General features: G+C 33.1%; 2 protein-coding genes across 2 annotated transcripts; both read left to right on the forward strand.

The window, feature by feature from the left end:
* Positions 1-419: 419 nt before the first annotated feature.
* On the forward strand, positions 420-3,191 carry LOC18036450 (probable disease resistance protein At5g63020). The gene has a single exon (XM_006427320.2). The coding sequence runs from the start codon at positions 451-453 to the stop codon at positions 3,163-3,165; it is 2,715 nt and encodes a 904-aa protein (XP_006427383.1). The 5' UTR covers positions 420-450; the 3' UTR covers positions 3,166-3,191.
* A 7,341-nt stretch (positions 3,192-10,532) lies between these two features.
* LOC18036451 (probable disease resistance protein At5g63020) lies at positions 10,533-13,349 on the forward strand. The gene has a single exon (XM_006427321.2). The coding sequence runs from the start codon at positions 10,629-10,631 to the stop codon at positions 13,347-13,349; it is 2,721 nt and encodes a 906-aa protein (XP_006427384.1). The 5' UTR covers positions 10,533-10,628.
* The last annotated feature ends 12,421 nt before the right edge of the window (positions 13,350-25,770 follow it).

Here is a 25,770-nt window from a genome sequence, read left to right on the forward strand (position 1 = left end):
CATCCAATTTAAATATTGACCCAATTGGGATGGTCCCCAAAAAAAAAATTCGTTAAAGGATAATTCTAATTATTTTTACTTCTCAAACGTTAGTGGGACGTTTGTATTAGTGCACTCGTAAGCCAAGTGGTCAAATATTTATATTAAACTACAATTGCTGACAAGAAAAATCAAGATCGTGTTACGCAAGTGGGTCCCGAATAGGACGTGCCTAAATCTCTCGTAAGCCAAGTTGTCAAATATTTATATTAAACTACAATTGCTGACTAGAAAAATCAAGATCGTATTACAAGTGGGTCCCGAATTGGGACGTGCCTAAATCTTTTTATAATTTTCCCAGTGTAGCGGACAGAGGTCATTACTAAATTTCTCTTCCACACGCCACAGCAGCTTCGGTTAATCAAACTCAATCAATTTTCTTGGCTTCTCCGCTTATCAATATTACAAGGTATGGGTAGCATTTTTCAAATCACATGCGATGGTACTATTTTCAATCGTTGCTTAGATTGCTTTCTTGGAAAAGCAGCATACATAAGTAACCTCCAAGATAATCTCGTTGCCTTGGAGACTGAACTAAGGAAACTAATCGCAGCAAAGAACGATGTGATGACGGCGGTTGTCAATGCTGAACGGCAACAAATGAGAAGGCTGGACCAAGTGCAAGTGTGGGTTTCGAGGGCGGATGCTGTTAAAACTGAAGCTGATGAACTTATCAGAGGCGGCTCTCAAGAAATTGAAAAATTATGTCTTAGAGGGTTCTGTTCCAGGAACTGCACGTCAAGCTACAAGTTCGGAAAACAAGTGGCTAAAAAGCTACGAGCTGTGGAGACTTTAATCGCCGAAGGAGTTTTTGAGGCGGTGGCTGCGGAGGTGGTGCCTGAGAGAGCTCCAGAGCCTGTAGCAGATGAAAGACCTACCGAGCGAACAGTAGTAGGCTTGCAATCACAACTTGAACAAGTCTGGAGATGTCTTGCAGAAGAATCAGCGGGAATCATTGGCCTATATGGTATGGGCGGTGTTGGTAAAACTACACTATTGATCCATATCAACAATAAATTTCTCGAGAGTCCAACCAACTTTGATTGTGTGATTTGGGTAGTAGTTTCAAAAGACCTGCGACTTGAAAAAATTCAAGAAAATATTGGGAAAAAGATCGGTTTGGTTGATGATTCATGGAAGAGTAAAAGTGTAGAGGAGAAAGCTCTCGACATCTTCCGGAGTTTAAGAGAGAAGAGAATTGTATTGCTGTTAGATGATATATGGGAGCGGGTTGATTTAACAAAAGTGGGCGTTCCACTTCCAGGACCACAAAATACTACCTCAAAAGCCGTATTCACAACCCGTTTGATCGATGTTTGTGGTAGCATGGAAGCTGACAGGAAGTTCAAAGTAGCATGCTTATCAGAAAAGGATGCTTGGGAACTGTTTCGAAAAAAAGTTGGGGAAGAAACTCTTGGAAGTCATCATGATATCGTTGAGCTAGCCCAGACTGTGGCCAAAGAGTGTGGTGGTTTGCCACTCGCACTTATTACTATTGGTCGAGCTATGGCCTTCAAAAAGACAGCCGAGGAGTGGAGTCATGCAATTGATGTGCTAAGAACATCAGCTTCTGAGTTTGCAGGTTTGGGAGAAAAGGTGTATCGTCTTCTAAAGTTTAGCTATGATAGTTTGCAGAATGAGACGATTAGATCTTGTTTCTTATATTGTTGTTTATATCCCGAGGATTATGGCATTCTTAAATGGGACTTGATTGATTGTTGGATTGGTGAGGGATTCTTAGAGGAATCTGACAGGTTTAGTGCAGAAAACCAAGGATACTACATTGTGGGCACTCTTGTTCATGCGTGTTTACTAGAAGAGATAGAAGATGATAAAGTAAAAATGCATGACGTTGTTCGTGATATGGCTTTATGGATAGCTTGTGAAATTGAGAAGGAGAAGAGAAACTTTTTGGTTTGTGCAGGTGCTGGATTAGAAGAGGCACCGGATGTTAAAGAATGGGAAAATGTGAGAAGATTGTCATTGATGCAAAACCAAATTGAAACTCTGTCACAGATTCCCGCATGCCCTCATCTCCATACTCTATTTCTTGCCTCTAATAGGAATTTGACGATGATCACGGATGGTTTCTTTCAATTTATGCCTTCTCTCAAAGTTTTGAAGATGTCACTCTGCGATAACTCAACTTTGAAATTACCTTTGGGGATGTCAAAGTTAGGTTCACTAGAACTTCTTGATATTTCAGATACCAGCATAAGACAGTTACCAGAAGAGTTAAAGTTGTTGGTAAGTCTGAAATGTTTGAATTTGAGGTGGACAGGTGCGTTAATTAGAATTCCACGGCAACTAATATCAAATTCTTCAAGGTTACGTGTGTTGAGATTGTTCGCTACTGGCTATTTGTGTCTTCAGGGAGCATCAGAAGACAGCGTTTTATTTGGCGGGGGTGAAGTTTTGATACAGGAATTGCTTGGTTTGAAATATTTAAAGGTATTGGAGTTGACCTTGCGAAGTTGTCATGCTCTCCAATTTTTTTTGAGCTCAAATAAGTTAAAAAGTTGTATTCGATCTCTTTTCCTCCAATTGATCAGAGATAAAAAGTCGATTATTGATGCTACGGCTTTCGCTGATCTAAAGCACCTCAATGAATTATGGATCGATAGAGCTAAGGAGTTGGAAGAATTTAAGATTGATTATACAGGTATAGTTCGAAAAAGGCGGGAACCTTTTGTTTTCCGCAGCCTTCACTATGTGACCATATATAGGTGCTATAAATTGAAAGATTTGACATTCCTCGTTTTTGCTCCAAGCCTCAAGTCTCTTTTGCTAACCTGTTCCTATGTTATGGAAGAATTAATCAGCGTTGGAAAATTTGTTGAGGTTCCGGAGATGATGGGACATATAAGCCCTTTTGAAAATCTCCAAAGGCTTGAATTATGGGATTTGCCAGCTTTGAAGAGCATCTACTGGAAGCCATTGCCTTTTACTCATCTGAAAGAAATGGAGGTAAGTGGGTGTGATCAGCTTAAAAAGCTTCCACTCGATTCCAACAGTGCGAAAGAGAGTAAATTTGTTATTCGTGGAGAAGCACACTGGTGGAACCGTCTTCAATGGGAGGATGGAGCCACTCAAATTGCTTTTCGTTCCTGTTTCCAATCTCTTTAATATAAATTCCTAAGCGGTGGTTGCAAAATTTGATTTCTGGTGAGTGCTATTTCCTTAACTTTAACATTTATTCTCGTCGTTTGCTCCGTGCAAAATACTAGGTCTTTTGTTCTCTGTCTTTATTTCTTTTTTGGGTCTTCTGCAAATCACAATCAAATGTTGAATTATAAATTTGCCAGCATCGCCTTTTTTTTTTTTGGGCCGGGGTTGGTGTCGAATTGATGCTCCGGTTTTTGACTTTTTGTTGTCAAATTTTACTCTGTTTTTTCAAATTGATGCTTGAATAGTTGAATCAAATTAATGCTCACGTAAATTTGTCCAGTTGCCGTAAAAAGATATAATTACACTGAAATGCACACCTCTAGAATGAATAGAATTAATCAGAGAAAACATTAATAAGTGCAGAGTTAGAATATGGAAAAGTTCACTGGCAAATACTTTGTAAAACTTCGGAGTGAAACAGGGAATGCACTTGCAACTAAGGACAAATTGGTGGCCAGCTAATGCCTTCATTTTATTTACATTCATCTTTTTAATTATTGAAGATAAGTGGTTCGTTGCTTTTGTTGTAGATAAAATTCAGACGACCTCAATTGTGACATGACAATATTTAAAATATCTCTTAAATTATTATAAACTTTAATTTATCTTAATTTTATTTAAAAGATAAAAGAAAAATGTGGTATATGGATTAAAATTTTTTTTATCTTCTTAATCAAATGAAATAAATTACAATTTACAATAATTTAAAATATTTTAAAAATTATTATTTCATAAGAGATTAATATGAAATTAATCGTTTTTACTTTTTGAATGTGAAAGGACAAGAAAAGAGAAAGCAGGTGTCCCTGCTTTTTATTTTATTTGAAATCGGAGTTATCCCATATACTTTACTAATTTAGCTCCAACATTACAATGTTTTTAGGCTACACTTTTATTTTTCTTTTACCCCCTTTTTTTATACATGCATGTGGATTACTTTTCTCTAAGCTCCTTAATATTTAAGACAAATCATAAAAGCGATTGAAGTATAACAAGATGATCAAAACATTTAACCCAAAAAAAAAAAGAAATAAAGAAATAAAACACTGAAAATGGAGATGTTGATTAATTTAGAAAAGATACAAGCAAAAGATATTCCCAAAAAAAAGAAAAAAAGAAAAAAGCAACGTTAGTTCATCCATGTCTGTCAATATGTTTTTTATGGTTTTTTTCCAGTTGTTTGTTGTTATAGATTGATTGTAAATTGATATGAACTTGGTGTTGTAATATGTTCGTTTTTGTGGAATTAAATTTGAATATTCAAGATTATTCAAGTCTTATCTAGTATGTGTTCAGTTGTGTTGTCGATAATTTTGCATTCGAATAAGTTTTCACCTAAAATATTAGCATGAGTAGTAGTCCTTGAAATTTTGGTCAAAATTATTGTTATCGTTTGTTTTAGAGGAAATTTTTTTATTAAAGCCTCGTTAACACTATTCCTTATTAAGATTATAAGTTAGTGTCGGTGCAGGATTTGCAGCAACAAATCTTGTCTAGCCACGTGTCAAAAAGTACAAATAAATCAAGGGAAAGCACATGACATGGATTAGGATCCAATAAAATTTAAATCCCAAGGAAAAAGGACAACTGTATCCTAAAGTTTCAATAAGAGATACTAAGATATCTTTTGACTAATGTTATTTTTTGGCTTTATTAATAAAAAGATCGAATAGTTTATAACAAATAAAAATATAGTATTAAGCTAAATGTGATAATTTACACATTTTACATAATTTCAATAAAAAAAATATTTTAATGTTTTACAATCTATCAGACATATTTTATTAAATTAATAAGAATTTTCTTATAAATAGCAACATAATATTAAAATAAATTTATAAAGATTTAAATGTAAAATAATTTTAGTATAATTAATACGTGGGATATATTTTGTAAATTATAAAATTACTTAACCCAATGATTTTTAAAAATCTTTAAAATAAATAAAAATAAATTATTCACATTTTGATGTAAATATTTAAAACATTTTTATACATTAGTCCACAATTATTTATGTTATATTTGTATTTATTAGAAAATTTGAAAGTCAAATGTTTTTCACCTCTATCTTATTAGAATTATTGCACACAGAGAAAGAGCCATATATGCTTTATAGCTTTAAAATCGATTTGTTTTATAGCTGGGAACAGAGATGATCATTATTATAAGGATTAAAAAAAAGATAAAGAATGTTAATGATTAGCGAAATCTCTATGGAAATTGAATTTAGTAAGAAAAAATTGAGCTGATTTTAGTGGTATAGTAATATTTTATATAGAGAAAAGTAAAAGCTGCACCCCAAGGTTAAGAGAAATGGTCAAAACTCTTTTTTAATCATAATACCCTTTTTTCCTAGATAATTTAAAAATTTTACTCTAATATTTTATAATAAATAAAAACATATAATCCTAAAATAAATAAAATAATATATATTTTAAAATAATCTCAATATTTAAAATATATTTTAACATTTTATAATCTATCAAATATATTTTATTATATTAAAGTAAATTTTATAATAAATACAAAACATACTATTAAAATAGATATAAAAATTTTAAAGTATTTTGAATATTATATAAAATAACTTTAATATTGTTAATGCGTGAGATGCATTTTATTAATTAAAAATTCTATTTAACCCAAAGATTTATTTATAATAAATTAATAATCATATTTTTGAAATTATTTTAAATATTAAAAAATATTTTAATATTACTAACTATTAGATAGACTAAACTATTTATATTATTTTCTATTTATTATAAAATTTCAAAGTTAATCTTTTTAACTACTATTCAAAAGATATTATGATAAAAACAGAATTTTTCTGTTTTATTAAAAATTTAGAGTTTACACCTATTTTTTCAAATATTCGGGGTGTAACTGTTTTATTTAAATAAAATCTCAGTTAAAAATGTACAGAGAAGAAATTTCTGTTGGTATTTTAGTCTTTTACCAATTATCACGATTAGGCCTTGGCCTTGAAACATTAATTGTTTCACTTTTAGCGCTAGTGGCGTTGAAAGTTGTCAAGAAAAAGCAAGACCATATTCCACAAAAGCAGCTCTTTTATTAAAGGCAAAGTATAAAGTAGTCAAGAATCGAATATCCTGTCGTCTACTCTTTTTTAAATTCTTCTTTTATTATCTTTTAGAATAGTTTTTGGTAATTACAATCATTATTCAGAGTTATTGTTATCTTCTGGGGCAGTCTCTGTTCATCGAAGTCGTTACCTTTTTTTCATGGATCAGTTCCAGTGCCAAGCAGTAATTTTCTTAGAACTCGGATCTTTAATTCGAGTTTCTTTGTGAATTAATAATAAAAAATTTTCATTACACGCAATTTAAGCTACGAATTACTTTTTGCAAAGTTGAATATGAAATTGGAGAAATTAAATAATTTAGAATGTTGGTAAAAATTGACTAACATATCCCCAATTACAGTAAAACCTCTCTACAGTCATAACATTATAACAAAATTAATTTTATTACTATGTTGAGGTAATATAGGTTTAGTTACAAAATTATTGTTTTAATATGGTTAGTGTCAAGTGATATAAAGGTTAAGTATGCAGTACATTGATAATTAAATAATGAAGCGTGTCAAATCTAACGTATATATATTAATGATATAGATAGACATAGTTTTAAAAAACTAATTAATGTATATTTATGTAGTGTTATGAATATGGAAAGTCAAGCCTACACTTTACATTATCCTTAATTTTTTCTGTCAGTTAAATTCTACAAATATTGTACAATGATTGGGTAAGAACTCTAAATTAAGAATAAATTATTGTCACAAATAATTTTAAAAAATATTTTATTTCATCTTAAACCTTTAATGTAAGTAAATATATATATATATATGTGTGTGTGTGTGTGTGTGCATATTTTGCAACGTATAGATAATTGTTAGTATATGGAGACAAGTCTTTTAAGGTAGGACCTAGGAAAATTTATAACTTACTACACTGGGGAGTTTTTATTCCTTTTTATAATTGTCTCATATTGATACATTCTTACACAAAATATTACCATTGACATATGTTGATGCGAGATTCTGGTTACCCTCTTCCTACGACCAGGATATCTGCTCGACCAACTTCACCTCTATCAGGATCTCTCCTCGTATGCTTTTTTCTCCAAATATTCCTGCGTCCACAGAAACAAGTCAGAGCACGCCGGTTGTTTTCCCGGCGTAAACCCTCTGACGCTCAAGTCAGATATGAAGGCTCTGGGAATGCTTGCCACAGATCTTATGGTTTTTCTGTAGTTTCTATTCTTTAGAGTTTCATTTATCTCTGAATATAATCTCAAAAATGCTAACCCTTTTACCTTCCTTGGCTACCTTTTTATAGGCTTCCTCTGAATCCCGGTCTTCCGTAGTCCACGCCCGTTATTCTCCCCACCCTCGGATGTGGATGCCCCATTATCGCCATTGTGGGCGAATGGAGATGGACTTCGTGCCTTGATTCTCGGATAGGAATGCACGTCTTGCCAACTGTCGTTGACTGGGTCTCCTCGCCTCTCGACCTCTAGCCGGAATGGCCTTATGCCTCTAACAAGAGTTCGACCTCGTGAATGGCATACTCGCGGACGAGCCGAATATTTCTGCTCATGTTCCCCTGCTACCTGGCTCTTACAGGACATACCTGTTCGCAGAACTCCGCCATCAAATATCTGCTCATCACGTCTGGTCTCGTTGAAGTATTTCCCTCAAACAACATATTTTACTACAATTAGTTTAGAACATTTGTTAGGAAAAAAAAAGAAAAGAAAACATTCCTTGGATGTAGCTCTCCTGACTATTTAAATCTTTTAAGGAAAAAAAGAAAAAAGAAAAACTGACACATTCAAATCTTGAAGCAATTACATTAAAACCTCTCCATAATGATAGGAATAATCTCCATTTAGTAATAAAAAATTTTGTTCGCAATCTAGGCAGAGTTATAAATAAGAATAAAATCCTCATTGTAATAAGTTGTATTTATTATGGATCCCATCCTAAGGAACTTGTCTCTATATAGTAATAATTATTTGCATATTATAAATATATATGTTGCATTAGATTAAATGAACTTGTCTCCACATACTACTTAGACAATGAGAGAAAGTTATTAAAGAGAACACAAATATTTAGAGATTTTTAAGATTACTTTGCATGTTTATAACAATAATACATTGATATATGTATTAGTTTTTTGATATATTAGATTTGACATGCTCTATTAATAAATTATTAATACGATGCAAACTTCATCTCTCTATCCTTGCAATAAAAGTAACTAAGTTATAACAATAATTATTAATAAATTATTAATACGATGCGTACTTCATCTCTATATCCTTGCAATAAAAGTAACTAAGTTATAACGATAATTTTTGTAACTACATGCTTATTAGGTTTTAACTACTTCATAATAATAAATTAGTTTCGTTCTAATATTATAAGGGAGCGCCTAAGTTGCGATCAATGTACCTTACGTTTTTTGTTTTATTCTTCTTGGTAGTTTTCATTTGAGTCCCTTGATGTTTCTTTATTTGAAAGAATTTTATTTGAAAGAATTTGCAAATACATGTTATTTGAAAGAAAAATTTTATTTTTCTTTAAAAGAAAAATTATTATATTTTTTATATCTCTTTTCTTTATTATAAGATTTTCTTCGTTTTTTATGGGGTACATAACATCCCCATTGGGTAGGCATATCTGTCTTTTCACAACATATTTTTGTTATATTTTTACTCTTTTTTATTAAACTTCTTTGGATACAAATTTCACTTAATCTGTTATTTAAAAATCTAATCCTAGATCCTAATGTATCTGGGATTCTACTATCGCTTTTATTAGTATGTTTTTCATATTCATTTATAAAATATCCATTCCATGGATAAGGTAATTTAGAATAATATAAATTTTTATAAATGTTCTGGTCTTCATGACTCATGAATTGTGTATAATAATATTTACTAAATTCACATGTATATTCTTTTACAAAACACATATTACAGATTGTCAGGTTTATTAATTTCATTCTAGCATTTAATTTATCATTTTTTGCTTCATTTTCTGTATTTTGTAACCAATCTTCTCCTAAGAATTCACTAGCAATATATTCGATTATTCTTTCTATTCCTAATCCCTTATCTTTTCCTAATGCTATTTTGGTTGAATCTCTTATTAATTTTTGTGTATCTTCACTTAATCCTTTCCACCAATTAAATACATTTCCTGTAAAACTTGCTATTAGAATATCTGTTAATATATTTATTTTTTCTTCTTCAGTGTCTACATTCCAATCATCTTTAGATCCATTGAATATAAAAAATAACTTCATTTGCATTCCCCATTCTACTAAAGCTTTTCGGGGGTCTATTTTGCAATCTAAGTCTAAAAATGTACCTGCATTGCTTATTGGCATCAAATGGTCATTATTAGGTTGGTAATCTTTTTTCCAAGGGGTATTTTTAATGGGTGGATAGTATTCATAAAAAGGTCTATTTTTCTTTTTATTTGTTTCATATCTGTGGCTGGGTTCTCCAATATCAGGTTTCAATTCTGGACCTCCAGCGAAATTCATCTTTATTTGATATTCTTTTTCAAATTCTTCTAAATCACTAAGGTTAATATCACTAAATTTTTCTGTTAATTCTTCTAATGTATTTTCCATTATTCTGTGTCACTAGGTGTACTTTCTTTTATCTCTAATTTTTCTTTTCCCTTTTCTTCTCTTTTTAATTCTGCTTTTAACTTTTCTGATTCCTCTAATATTTTTGGATACTGGGTTTTTATAAACCAGTCATCATAGCTTCCTGGTTGAGGTTTTGTCATATGTTTTTCAATGCTCGTCCCTATTATTCCTGATTTTATTATTTCAAGTTTCTCAACTTTTTTATTTTTCTTTCGACTTATCTGAATTGTTGATAATTCTATTTTTATTTTTCCTATTTCCTGTTTTATTTCTCTCATTTCCTCTTTAAGATTTAAAAGTATTTCTTTTAATTCAATTAATGTAGTTTCCATAAAATGTAGGGGTACTAACAGCTATTTTTACCTTTGAGTGTATGTTACATCCAATCGTAACATAGGGTTAGCCATATTATAATTATGTAGAGTTGTAGTGTATAGACACACCCAATTTAAATAGTAAATCAAATAAAATTGTCCCCACAAAAAAGAAAAAAGGGGTAAAGGATTGTTATTTCTTCAAACATTAGGAGCACGTTTGTTCAAGTGCGATGCCTTTCTTTTGAAGGCAACGTCAGTGGGTACCCAATAGGACGTGTGTAAATCTTTCCAAAATTTCTCCGGTATAACGGACAGAGATCATTACTTTTCTCTTCCATAGACCACAGCAGCTTCAGTTAATCAGACTCAATCAATTTTCTTGGTGTCTTCGCTTATCAAAATTCCAAAATATGGGTAGCATATTTCAAATCACATGCGATGGTGCTTTTTTCAATCGTTGCTTGGATTGCTTTCTTGGAAAAGTAGCAAACACAAGTAAGCTCCAAGATAACCTTGTTGCCTTGGAGACTGAATTGGGAAAACTAATCGCAGCAAAGAACGATGTGATGATGAGGGTTGTCAATGCTGAACGGCAACAACTGCGAACGCTGGACCAAGTGCAAGTGTGGCTTTCGAGGGTGGAAGCTGTTAAAACTGAAGCTGATGAATTGATAAGACACGGCTCTCAAGAAATTGACAAATTATGTGTTGGAGGCTACTATTCCAAGCACTGCGCGTCAAGCTACAAGTTCGGGAAACAAGTGGCTAAAAAGCTACGGGATGTGCAGACTTTAATCGGCGAAGGAGTTTTTGCGGCGGTGGCTACTGAAGTGGTGCCTGAGAGAGCTCCAGAACCTGTAGCAGATGAAAGACCCACTGAGCCAACAATAGTAGGCTTGCAATCACAACTTGAACAAGTTTGGAGATGTCTTGTAGAAGAATCAGTGGGAATCATTGGCCTATATGGTATGGGCGGTGTTGGTAAAACTACACTATTGACCCATATCAACAATAAATTTCTTGAGAGTCCAACCAGTTTTGATTGTGTGATTTGGGCCGTAGTTTCAAAGGACTTGCAACTCGAAAAAATTCAAGAAGATATTGGGAAAAAGATCGGTTTGGTTGATGATTCATGGAAGAGTAAAAGTGTAGAGGAGAAAGCTCTCGACATCTTCCGGAGTTTAAGAGAGAAGAGAATTGTATTGTTGTTAGATGATATATGGGAGCGGGTTGATTTAACAAAAGTGGGCATTCCACTTTCCGGACCAAAGAATACTACCTCAAAAGTCGTATTCACAACCCGTTTCGTCGATGTTTGTGGTAGCATGGAAGCTGACAAGAAGTTCCAAGTGGCATGCTTATCAGAAGAGCATGCTTGGGAACTGTTTCGAAAAAAAGTTGGGGAAGAAACTCTTGAGAGTGATCATGATATCGTTGAGCTAGCCCAAACTGTGGCCAAAGAGTGTGGTGGTTTGCCACTCGCACTTATTACTATTGGTCGAGCTATGGCCTGCAAAAGGACAGCCGAGGAGTGGAGACACGCAGTTGAAGTGCTAAGAAGATCAGCTTCTGAGTTTGCAGGTTTGGGAAAAGAGGTGTATCCTCTTTTAAAGTTTAGCTATGATAGTTTGCAGAATGAGACGATTAAATCTTGTTTCTTATATTGTTGTTTATATCCCGAGGATTATGGCATTCTTAAATGGGACTTGATTGATTGTTGGATTGGTGAGGGATTCTTGGAGGAATCTGACAGGTTTGGTGCAGAAAACCAAGGATACTACATTGTGGGCACTCTTGTTCATGCGTGTTTACTAGAAGAGGTAGAAGATGATAAAGTAAAAATGCATGACGTTGTTCGTGATATGGCTTTATGGATAGCTTGTGAAATTGAGAAGGAGAAGAGAAACTTTTTGGTTTGTGCAGGTGCTGGAGTAGGAGCGGTACCAGATGTTGAAGGATGGGAAAATGTGAGAAGATTGTCATTGATGCAAAACCAAATTGAAATTCTGTCAGAGGTTCCCACATGCCCTCATCTCCTCACTTTATTTCTTGACTTTAATTATAAATTGGAGATGATCACCGATGGCTTCTTCCAATGTATGCCTTCTCTCAAAGTTTTGAAGATGTCAAACTGTGGGCATGTTAAAGTTTTGAAATTACCTTTTGGGATGTCAAAGTTGGGTTCACTACAACTTCTTGATATTTCACATACCGGCATAAGAGAGTTACCAGAAGAGTTAAAGTTGTTGGTAAATCTGAAATGTTTGAATTTGAGGTGGACACATATGTTAAATAAAATTCCACGGCAGCTAATATCAAATTCTTCATGGTTACGTGTGTTGAGAATGTTCGCTATTGGCTTTGAAAATTCTAAAGAACCATCAGAAGACAGCGTTTTAATTGGTGGGGGTGAAGTTTTAGTACAGGAATTGCTCGGTTTGAAATATTTAGAGGTATTGGAGTTGACCTTGCGAAGTTATCATGCTCTCCATTCTTTTTTGAGCTCAAATAAGTTAAAAAGTTGTATTCGATCTCTTTTCCTCAATAAGCTGGGAGATACAAAGTCGATTGATGCTACGGCTTTGGCAGATCTAAAGCATCTCAATGAACTATGCATTCGTTCGGCTGTGGAGTTGGAAGAATTGAAGGTTGATTATACAGAGATAGCGCCAAAATGGTCGGAACATTTTGTTTTCCGCAGCCTTCACCGTGTTACTATGGAGCGGTGCCATAAATTAAAAGATTTGACATTCCTCGTTTTTGCTCCAAGCCTCAAGTCTCTTTCGCTATACGGTTGTAATGCTGTGGAAGAAATAATCAGCGTTGGGAAATTTGCTGAGGTGCCTGAGATGATGGGACATTTTAGCCCTTTTCAGAATCTCCAAAAGCTTGATTTATCACATTTGCCAGCTTTGAAGAGCATCTACTGGAAGCCATTGCCTTTCGCTCATCTGAAAGAAATGGTGGTGCATTGGTGTGATCGGCTTAAAAAGCTTCCGCTCGATTCCAACAGTGCAAAAGAGCGTAAAATTGTTATTCGTGGAAGAGCAGACTGGTGGAACCGTCTTCAATGGGAGGATGAAGCCACTCAAATTGCTTTCCATTCCTGTTTCCACTCTAATGAAATATAAATTCCTTAGCGGTGGTTGCAAAATTTGATTTCTAGTGAGTGCTTTTTTCTTAAACTCTTACATTTATTTCAGATTCGTTTTTTGTCTCCTGCAAATCACAATTAAATGCTGAATTATATGGAGTCAATGCTTTAGAAAATTTTCAAGGCACTGCCATTTCCTTTTTTTCATTTTTTTTTTGGGTCGAATTGATGCTCTGGCTTTTTACTTTTTGTTGTCAAATTTTGCTCTGTTTTTTCAAGTTGATGATTGAATAGTTGAATTCAATTAATGCTCACATAAATTTGTTTAGTTGCCGTAAAAGGATATAATTAGACTGAAGTACACACTTCTAGAATGAATACAAAATGTTAAGTATACTAGCCCTCTTTACAGAAAATCAAATGAAAATCAATTTTTTGGGGCTTTGATTTTCTATCGTCTATTATATACTCTTTTTAATATCTTCTGTTCTAACTATAACCAAATCCTTTGTTCAAGGGTTTTTATTTGGGGTATTGATAACTGTCCACCAAAAGAGTGAACACTTGGATGCTGCCCAAGGATCTCTAATCAATAGCTGGAAGCAACTGAGAAGGCGGTCGCTACTGTTTACAAAACGAATCAGTATTTGCCATTCATCTTAATAATTATGAAGCTTTGGTAAAATTTTCAAACAAAGTTGAACATGTTGTTTTGAGATTTGGTTCATGATTTTGGATGAATATTGTTGTTCTGTTTGAGTTGGATGTGAATTCAAAATCTATTTATTCTTTGGTTTTCAATTCTGAACTCAATTTCTTTTTCTCAAGCATGTTATGCAGAAATGATTTTTACTAAATCATTTTTGATGAATTGTTTAAATTATCATAAGCATGCTAATATGATAAGTTGTTTTATGAACGATTAATTAATCAATTAATATTAAATTATATATTAGTCAATTAGATATGCGTTACATGTCATGTTTAAAAACTATTTATTTATACTTCAAACAAATTTGACTGGATGTTGTGTAGGCAATAGTACATAATTTCAAAACAAAAAAAAGTAATAAAAACACGTTAAATTTTGTTTTTATGAAGAAAAATTTAAAATTTTATTAAATAGGTGAAAATAATAAATGGATTCGTGTATGGTTTGAGATTCTTGACATAATTATGAAATAAGCCGGATTCGACTTAGTTCACTTTTGACGCCATAAGAAGACGACACCACACAAACACACGATAAGAACCGTTACCTGAGAAGATTGCCATCAGGAATTTTGAAATTGATTTCACTACAATACCTTAATCTTTCAGATACTCCCATCACTGAGCTGCCAGAAGAGCTAAAAGTCTTGGTAAATCTTAAGTGTTTGAACTGTACACAAATTATCTCTCTACAATTCAAAAACAACTGATTTTTTACTTTTCAATGCTACATGTTCTGCGAATATTGAGTTGTAGTTATCTTGTTGAAATATCAGAAAATAGAGTTCTATTTGGTGGTAGTGAATTGTTGGTTGGGGAGTTGCTTAGTTTAAAACGTTTAAATGTATTAAGCATCACCTTACAAGGTTTTTCTGCTGTCCAAAAACTTATGAGCTCTCAAAAGTTTCAAAGCTGTACAAAATTTTTGGAGCTTATAGACTGTGATGATTCAAAGTCTTTTGCCTTGGCAGAGTTGAAGCATCTCGAAAAACTAGTTTTTCGAATTGTGGAAGAGTTTAAGTTCTGCTGTGTTGAAGTTGGAAAAGCTCAAGAATGTTTCCGTTTGAACAGCTTTCACCAAGTTAATATAAAGGCTTGTCATAAATTGAGGGACGTGACATGGCTTGTATTTGCTCCAAATCTTACGGTTATTCAAATAGAAAAATGTATGCAGATGGAAGTAATAATCAGTGCAAGGAAATTGGGTGAAGTTCCAGGGATGATGGCAGATCTAAACCCTTTTGCAAAACTCCAGTATCTTCGCCTGCGAGTTCTACCAAAATTAAAAAGCGTCTATTGAAATGAGTCACCCTTTCCACATGTCAGGGAAATTATTGTATCTGAATGCCCAATTCTCAAGAAGCTTTCACTCGGTTTTAACAATGCAAAGGAATCTAAAATTGTCATTTATTACATGTTTATATCTAACTTTTGTTTTCCTTTATGGTTAAATTGTTTGTGGGATATGTTTCGACGACGACCAGCAGTGATGAGCAGGCGCCTGGTAGCAGGGTTCCTCGAATAGGTATGTCTTGCAAAAGTCTGGTAGCCGGGGGAGCAGGAGCAGGAGTATCCTGCTAGTCCATGAGTACGACATCCACGAGGTCAGTCTCCTGTTGGGAGCATAAAGCCGTTCCTGCTATATTCCTACTAACGGTTGGGTCGAGGAGGCCCGGTCAACGACAGTTGGCGAGACATGCTCTCCAGTCCGAGAATCAAGGCGCGAGGGCCACGCAACCACCCACGACTACGGCAATGGAGCATCCACTTTCGAGAAGTGGGAGGATGGCGAGCGCAAAGGGAGGAAAGGCCTGAGTTCAGAAGTGGCCTATAAAAAGGTAGCCAACGAAGGTAAAAGGGTTAGCATTTTTGAGATTATAACAGAGAGAAAGGAAATTCTAAAAGAGAGAAAACGACCTAAAAGCCATAAGATTTGTGGCAAGCGTTCCCAGAGCCTTCATATCTGACTTGAGCGTCGGAGGGTTTACGCCGGGAAAACAACCGGCGTGCTCTGACTTGTTTCTGTGGACGCAGGGATACTTAGAGAAGAAAGCGTACGAGGAGAGATCCTGATCGAGGTGAGGTTGATCGAGCAGACATCCTGGTCGTCGGAAGGCGTAACCAGAATCTCGCATCAACATAAATTTTACTTTATATATGTTGTTATACGGCGACATTCTCGCATCAATTGTTAGCTTTTTAATTCTCTTCTCCCATTAATTGCCCTTCTGATCATGTAAGATATGCCGATGTCAAAGAGTAGTAAATCGGGATACAAATGTAAGAATTAACCAGATGACATGTTGTTTTGAAGCTCTCGAAGAAGGACTAATTATGTATTCGGCCAAGACATCAATAGGAGGGCACATTGTGCATGCACACTAGTGGATGATTTCGGCATGCCGAATCCAATTAGTGTGGATAACCCTTTATAAGGAATTGGCTTCTCTCATACCAGAGCAATGTAGAATATATTTATAAACTGTGGATTACTCTTTATTAGGCTTCTTCTATACTCGAGCAATGTGGAATACCTTTATAAGCATTAAGCTTCTCCCGTACACTTTATGTTAAAAATAATAATAATAAAATAAATCCATTTTAAAATAGGCTTTTTTTTTTCTTTTTCTATATAAACAAAATGCATTCTTCAAATCAATAGTGGGTGGAAGAAGTGAGTAGAGAAGAACTAGGCCCCTTTCATTCCCCTAAAACCTCACCGAAACCTCTCTTGTGAACTTCTCAGATTCTCTCTCAATATTTCTTATGATCTCGTTTTTGATAGAATCACTTCTTTTGCATGCTGCATTTTGTGTGTCTTTTTTGGGTAATATCTTATCTGGAATGCTGTTATGATCAATAGAACAAGTAATAAATTTTTGGTTTGACGGAAGTCGATTTATTTATTTGCTATTATTTTTATTTGAAATTTTGTACAATTGTGTTTCATTCATTTCTTTCCTTTTTTATTTTAATATTTATTATGTATAATTGTGTTTCATTTGATATTGATCATACTCTAGATAACTATGTGATTGTAGCTGGGGATTTTAAGTTTTGTGAATTCAAGAAACTGTCAAAATGCTAGTGAAATTGGGACCTTTATTCATATAAGCTTGTGGTTTTGAAAAGTAGCCCGGTTCAACTGATGAAGTTCCTTTTTGGGATTCTTTTTTTTCCTAGGCTGCAATTCGGATATGTACCTGATAGACAATCTTTTGTGGGTTTAGCGTATCTTCTCTGATTTTGTCTTTTATTCCTCGATTTTATAATTACACACCATGAATGTTGAGTGATTGTATAGAAAATTTGTGTTATAACCAAAGCATTGCGAAGGAGTTAAGTTAGTGGCTTCTGTTTTATTGGCATTGATTGGGTAGATTACGTGCTACAGTGATTCAATTTGTGATCCAAACTTTGTTTTAATTTCTGTTTTCCCAAATTATTTATGTCACATTCAAAACCAGAAGCATGTGCTGATTTTTTCTTTTTGTATTAATCTGTGAAGTTTATTTGGAAAGGAAGTATCTGGGTCTAATGGATTAAATTATGTAAGTGGCAGAAATTCCTACACACATAAATATGCATAAATACAAGAGTATACACAAAAAAAAAGCACACACTCATACATCCAGTCAATATAGTTAATGTAAGAGCACATACCGGTTTGGTTATCTTGCTGCAAGTGCACCACATTAGCCTTGCATTCTGGTGCCAACTCCTCCGGCGGTTCACTCACTACCTTTCCCAATGCTTTGGACCTCCATTCGGTCTCCATCAGATTTCTCAGGAGCACTAAATAAAGCAGCTAAAACTTGCTTCTGTAGTTCATTTCTGTCTTTCGGGTGTCTAGGCAATTTTCCTTCGTTGGTATTTCGATCTTCCTTTACATGACTGAGGAAATACAGTCAAAAGCTAATCAAGTAACCATATAGGGATGAGAAATCCCTCCACCCCCCCTTCCAAAACAAAGTCTTAAGAAATATCAGAATTCTTTCAATAAAAACCCTTCCCCCCATGCTGTGCCTACTGAATGAAATATATTAATCTTACGAGAAGTTGAGAAAATAAATTAAAGACCGTATCCTTCGGAAGAATTCAATTGTTGCAATTTTCTTTCACGTGGAGGTCCTCCAAAGTTAGAGCACATATCCGTACACTGTTTATGAAATCATAATAACAGGGGACCAGATATTAATAACAAATCTTGACACCTAAAAGTCAACTGTGATGGAAAAAGATTAAAAAGAATATGAACTTGTTATCTTGGAAGAAGATAATCTAAGATATAGCAAACTTGGCACATTCATATATGAACAGAAGGAATTTGTAGACGTTTTAAAGCCATAATCGTTTAATAATCATGAACCAAGCAATGATAGATGATTATTATTCCGTTTCTTCTAAGCTACACATACTTGCACGTCAGAATAAAGTGATATACAATGGTTGTGTGCAGACACAAACGCATGATCAACAGGAAAAATCATCTGAACATTTGTATTACTGATTTGGCATATAAGATTCTCATAATAGTTCAAAATACAAATAAATGAACATTTACATGAAGACACTTCCAATCCCCCACTCCTCATTTCTCAAAGATTCATTGTTTAAAGATGGGGCAAGTATTCTCCTTGTTACTTAAATCAGAATATCCAAATACTCCACAATGGCACAATATACAAATTGCTTATTCATTTTACTGTTCAATACAAGTGTTAAGAAAAATTAGTTAAGGCAACTGGCATGCATAAATAATTTTAGCATCTATCTTGGATGAATTTGTCAACAAAGTTCCTCTTGTATTCATTAAACTGCCAATCATACAAAAAGTTATTGCCGGTGCATAATAAACTATTACATCCTACCGTTGGTTTTCACATTACCTAAAATAGATTTTCTTACTTTGGCCTGAAAGTGTTGCCTAGCCACAGAAAAGAGAAGGAATTGATGATCCCTCTATGATATTACAAAATGGATCATTAACCAATTTTACTGATCTCCACAAAAAAGAGAAAAAAGAGTCATGTACAAAAATTATGACTATTGGTTATTTAATACTTGGGAATTATGCATACCTTTTCCGAGGATTTACCAAGAAATTTTGTCTTCTCACACAAAGTCTCTGCCAAGCGATCAATTAGTTTTGACATGCTCTGAAGAGTGAAGAAAAAACATCTTAGCTAAGAAAATGATTATAGAATGGGCATATTTTCTTTGAAGAATTACTTTATTGATCAAATTAACTTGAGAGGGAAAATCCATCTTATCAAGATACAGAAACAAGCAGACCAATTATTATTTCAAGTTACAATATAGAAATATAGAATCATGACCTTGACTTTTCTTGATTGAGAGGAACATGCATAACGTAAGGATCACAATCAGGTTCAATGAAAATGGTTCAAGTCTTTAATTGAAACAAACATTTTTGGCTGAAGCGAAATGGAGTCTTTAACTATCTGAAATTTTCTTGACCGCGTGTGATGGGAATTTTCATCACTTAAATAATAAGTCTCTCCATAGTTATCAATCCAGGCTTTTCCAAAGCTCTACTTCCCTGTTCCCTATTGCATAAAAAGCACAGAATGTCATTTTACAATTACGGGCAAGTTTCTTCAGGCCTTTGAACCATGAAGATCTAAATAAAGTTCTCTATTGGGTTCAACCACTGAAATTAACCAAAGTATCTCATTCTCACTTTTGGAAGCAGCAGCAAATGGATCTTAATCAAAATGCAAGTTGAACCTTAACATATGACAGCAGTGTTTAAGACTTGACTTTGATATGATATAACAATCACAAAGGAAGATGCGATTTACTAAATTACATAGAAGGGAAAAAAGCAGAGGCCTACATCAGGAAGATATAGTCCTTACCTTTTGCATATCAAATCCACAACTATCTGCAACTTAAGCGTAATACCAAATCAGTGATCACATGCACACGAAAAGAAAAAAGAAGAAGAAGAAGAAGAAGAAGGGAAAAAAAAAAGAACATTGAAAAGGACAATATGTATTAAATTGGCATCAGTATATTTAAGACATTACCGAGAACCTCCTGAATCACATCCCTGTTCAGCTGGAACCCTTCTCCTAACAATTTAAATAGAAAATCTTCCGTATCCTTGTGCAAATGGTCATTCTTTGATTGTTTTGGTTTAGTTTCTTCTCTGCACAGTGCAGACATGGGAAAACTCCTCTAGATCCAACTTCAATGGCTTTGATGCCAGAAAAGTGCCATTAGCTGGTTACGCAGGTTTAATATATTCTTTACCAAGAAAACTTGAAACGGTACCTCCTGATACCGGACGCCATTTTGTCCTAGTAGGTCTAGATTTTTCATTTTTCTAAAACGAATTCTCAGAGATGTTACTATTTGATGATTTTGTAATTGGTGCACTCATGTATCTTGCAAATTGTACTCGACCTGATATTCCATTTTTAGTTAATTTATTATCAAGATATAGTTCTATACCAACTCATAGCCATTGGAATGATGTAAAACATGTATTTCGCTATCTCCATAGAACAATTGATATGGGTTTATTTTATCCAAATAGATCAGAATCACCATTAATTGAATATGCAGATGCTAGATATCTCTCTGATCTACATAGAGCTCGATTTTAAATAGGTTATTTATTTACCTCTGGTAATAGTGTTGTATCATGGCAATCAATGAAATAGACAATGGTTGCAACATCATCTTCAAATCATTCAGGATTACTTGCTATTCATGAAGCAAGTCGTGAGTGCATTTGGTTAAGATCAATGATACAATATTCGAGAAACATGTGGATTGTAATCAACTAAAATCAACGCCACAATATTATATGAGGATAATGTAGTATGCATTGCCCAAATTAAAGGTGATTGTAAAAGGTAATAGGACCAAGTATAATTCGCCAAAATTCTTTTAGACACATGAGCTTCAAAAGAATGGTGATATAAATATTCAGTAAATATGCTCAAGTGACAATCTTGCAGATTTATTTACAAAATCCATACCAACTGAGACATTCAAAAAATTGATACAAAAAATAAGGATGCGTCAACTCAAAGATATGTTTTCCAAATTTTGAACAATATATGTCAAGATGAGGGAGAGTATACTTGTTGGGGAAAATAATTTATTTTGGAGGGAATTTAATATGTTATATTCTTTTTCCTCACCAGCTTTTGTTCCCATAGAATTTTCTTAGTAAGGTTTTAATGAGGCATTCTATATCTCCAAAATTATTTGTTTCAAGACATCAATGAATAATGTACTCTTTTTTCTTTACTAATTTTTTTCCCATTTAGGTTTTTTTAAGTAAAGGTTTTAATGAGGCATATTCTTTTGTAATGAACAGCTAAGTGGGAGTGTTATAAATTTATTTAAATAAATGTGGATTTTCATAATTCCTTGTGAGATAGTGAGAGTTATAGAGAAGTCTCCCACTGTCTCCCACTAGCAACCCTTAGCTTCTCTATAACTTTCACTGTCTCACAAGGAATTATGATCCATAATGTTTTTATTAATTTCATGAAGTGATTATGTAACTATAGAAAGAGAGCTCACCTCGTTGTTTTATACACATTTAGAATGAATAAAATCATTCTATAATATGTTGCTCTCTCACTTTGCTTTTTATCTTGTGTTGCATCTTTATTTTGTATTGTTGGCTAATAGTTTCTCTAATACTTTCAGATTTATGATTAATCAATAGTTAAAATTTGTTTTAATTAATGCTAAATATTTTTTAATATTTTTTCTCTCTCCTAGGGGATCTTTTGGGAAAATGCATCCACAACAAAAATTTAATATTGTGAATAGTAAACAAACCATAAACTTTAAATCTAAGAAACTGCATTGCATTTTAGTTGAAGAGAACTTTAATATTTAATGGAGAAAAATAATTAAGTCCTTAATGTGTTTTATTCACCCATATATGTGGCTAATTTTTTTAAGATAAGGTGATAAATGAAGCTCAAAATTATAAATTATAGAATTAATTAAACTCTCAAGTAAGTTTAAAGTTTATTATTTTTAACTACATGTTTATAATTTATATTTTATTCTGTGTTAATCTATAGATCTTAATCCACTTTGGATCCATATACATATATAGACATAATGTTTATGTTAATCTATAGATCTAAATTCACTTTAGGTCTGTATGGGTATTTTGACAAATGTACTCCAATCGTATTGGCATGTTCTAACTACTATATTGGTATGTCAACATTATCTCTGACTGCCCTATAGATCCAGAAATAATCTAGATATACAAATTAACATAAAATATAAATAATTGGTAGAAAATATAAATTATAAACATGTAATTAAAAATGATAAATTTTAAATTTACTTAAAAGAGTAATTAATTTCATAATTAAAATCTTTGAATTTTACCCTTCATCTTAGCTTAAAAAAATTAATCAGTTATTTTATTTAACAGTGGAGATTTTGTTTCCCCTATATTTCCCAATTCTTTCTCTCCCTCTCGCTCATTCAAGGGAAATATGGGTGGTCTTTCTCTCCCTCTCGCTCATTCAAGGGAAATATGGGTGGTCTGATTCTACCTTAAATAATTTATTTTGACACGTTACCTAAGGAAAATACACTACCTACCTCTACATATTTTATTTAACCTCCGGCTCTCCTTGTGCAAACTTACCTTTCCCCTGCAAGACAAGATTAATCAATCTACCAAGTCTCAAATTCAATTTGGAATATGATCATGGTACGTTCTTGTTCTTCCCTATTTACGAGTGCGCGCATTCCCCCAACCTCAAGCTCCATCTCTCGTCTTCAATGTCACTGGCTATATCCTTGTGTTGTTCGAGTTTGAAGCCACTATTTCAGGCCCCCCAAATATCCAGAAACATCCTATCCATTACGATGACAAAATTCCAAAGAACCATCTAAATATATTTGGGCAGGCACTTTCACATGATAATTCTCACATTCTAGCATGATATTAAAAAAAGAAAAGAAAATTCAACATAATAACCAACAACCAGTGCAAAAATACATACCCAACCACAACGATTACTGCTAAACTGTTGTGCTATACCCGCACAACGATCCCAAAAGGGGTTTTACTTGTAATTATCCTTTGAAGATAACTTCTAAGAATTGAGTTTTATCGAAGGGTTAAATTTTCGGAAATGTTCATATTCAGTACACATTTGAAAAAGACCCAATAATTTCTCATAAATTTCAATTAAAACTATTCAATTTGTTGTTTCCGTTCTTTTACTTTCCGTTCTTTTTTCTTTTTTTTCCCAACATGAAAGCGACTTAATGTTACTAAATTGCTTTTATGGTTTTTGGATTTTCATGGCCCAATAATTGAAGCCGCTGTCCAACTGGGGATTCCAAACTTTATCCTTTTCCTTTTTTAAATTAACCCAAGCAGCCCCCGTCTTTAGCTACTTTTCTTCTTTTTTATTAATTAATTAATTCAGCCGCTCCTTTTCTTTTCCTAATGTCTTCTAACTTTCGATTTTCTTTTATTTTCTCTTTATTTTGGAAATATGCTTATAATAATAAAATATAAAAATCAAGATAAAAATTAACATATTAAAATATAATTTAACAGAAAATTAAGATAGAGAAATATCAAAATAATACATAAATTATGAGTATATCAATTAACAAGTGAAAAAAAATAATTTTTATTTTTATTAAATATATAGTTTCCAGTATTAATCAATTATCTAAATAACTAAAATCATTTAAAAAAACTATTTTATGCTCGCTGGCTAGGCTGGCTGTCAAGGGTAGAAGCTTTGAGGACTGAAGCTGGTAAGTTCAGCAAGCAGTCTTAAGTTGACTGGCAACAACCCTGGCTTCATGTTTGCTAGCGTAGACCCGATCGGACCTAGGCCCACGTTTTTTTCTTAAAGTTTAGGCTTGAGCCCCGAAAATTAAATTAAAAAATTAACTAATTTTATCATGTCATATCATTTTGTACAAAAAAAGTTTGTACAAGAGTTTTTTATTATATCATTACTCTTTATAATATAGGGGATAACCAGCATCATCATTGATTAATAGCTTTCGGATTTATGGTTAATCAATAGTTGAGAGTTGTTATCGTTAATGCTAAGTATTTTTTAATGTTTTTTTCTCTCTTCTACAAGACCTTCTAGGAAAATCCATCCACAACAAAAATTTAATATTGTAAAAAATAAACAAAGCATAAACATTAAATTTAAGAAACTGTATTGCAATTTTATACCCAATTTCTTATTTGAGAAAGAGACGAAGATGAGATGGAATCCTTATCTCCTCCCAGTTCTCCATTTTAATTTTTAACTTTTATTTTATTTTCTATAATATTAATGAATAAATAATAAAATTTAAATTGTGAAATATTAAATATTGGTGTAAATAAAAAATATCAAAATATTTATACGAATAATATAAATATTAGTTAATATAAAGATCATAATATAATTTAGACTTAACCACAACCCAAAGCCCATAATCCATAGATCAAACTTTAAGCCACTCTCTCATAGTCTTACTCATCCTTTTCATATTATTTGCACTATAGCTAGCATTCAGCTCATCCTCATTGCATCATAACCCAGTAACACATTATGTTGTTAGCGGCCAAGTAGCCTAGCTCGTTGCAAAGTCAACCAGCAGCCCCACTTGCGGCGTTCGTCTCGTCATAATCGATGGCTAAGAGGTATCATTGCTCATGGATAGCACTCACGTCAATATGGCATAAAAATCACATTATTTGATTATTTTTTGAAAATCATCATTTAAATATTTTATATACCAAATTTTGTTGAAGTAGAATGAAATAAAAACTCATTTATGATCATTCTCATTTTATTTTATATATTTTCAGGTTAATATGATTAAATTAAGTTTAGAAACTAAGAAGATATCAGTTATTCGGGGATTGGAGACTCTTAGAGATCCCCTATTATTATTCAGAGAGGGGACATGGATCTTCTCAAATAATTCTGACGGGGACGAAGAGAGAATAAGAACATATGCTAAACATCAAGATGGGTATAGGGATGTTAATCCCTTCCCCTTCCTTTCCCATTGCCATCCCTATTATAAATCATTTTTTCATTAAAATTAAATAAAATAAAGAATATCATGTAATTTACAGATCGACCAACAATCAAAGAAGAAAAATTAAGTAAAATGTAAAATTTTGTAAAAATACAATAAGAAAGTGCTACATTTCAAAACTTCTATCTTCATTTGGTAATTCGCAATTCTTGAAATAATAATTCAAAATATTATTTTGATTTTATATATGCTAGTGACCTGGAATTTCTTAACACAAGAGAGTGTCAATGAAAAAAAAGTCATGAAGACTTTTAGCCGAGGAATCTTCCAAGTGCATGAGGACAGACACACACACACACTGAAAACAACAGTTGGCCAGCTAATTAATATTCATTCATCAGCGAAGACTAAGTTATTCATTGTGTCCCTACGCTAACCTGGAATTAGTTGAGGATATTGATTAATGCTATAGCATTTGAAAAGAAAAGACATGCCTATTGAGATTCATGTTATAATTACCAGGGCCAAAGATTAGAAAATCATCATGTCAATTAATAGAAGAATAAAACTAATCTCAACTCTGGTTGCTTTGAGCTAAATATTAGGGTCAATGTCTAAAATGTTTCATATTTTAATTAAAATTATTATAATTATGGCCGCCCTTGCCAACCTTGGTCATATCAGTATTATTAAAATTTCATTTTATAAAGTGT

The sequence above is a fragment of the Citrus clementina genome, unplaced genomic scaffold (genome assembly GCF_000493195.1).
Source record: "Citrus clementina cultivar Clemenules unplaced genomic scaffold, Citrus_clementina_v1.0 scaffold_7, whole genome shotgun sequence".
NCBI lineage: Eukaryota > Viridiplantae > Streptophyta > Magnoliopsida > Sapindales > Rutaceae > Citrus > Citrus x clementina.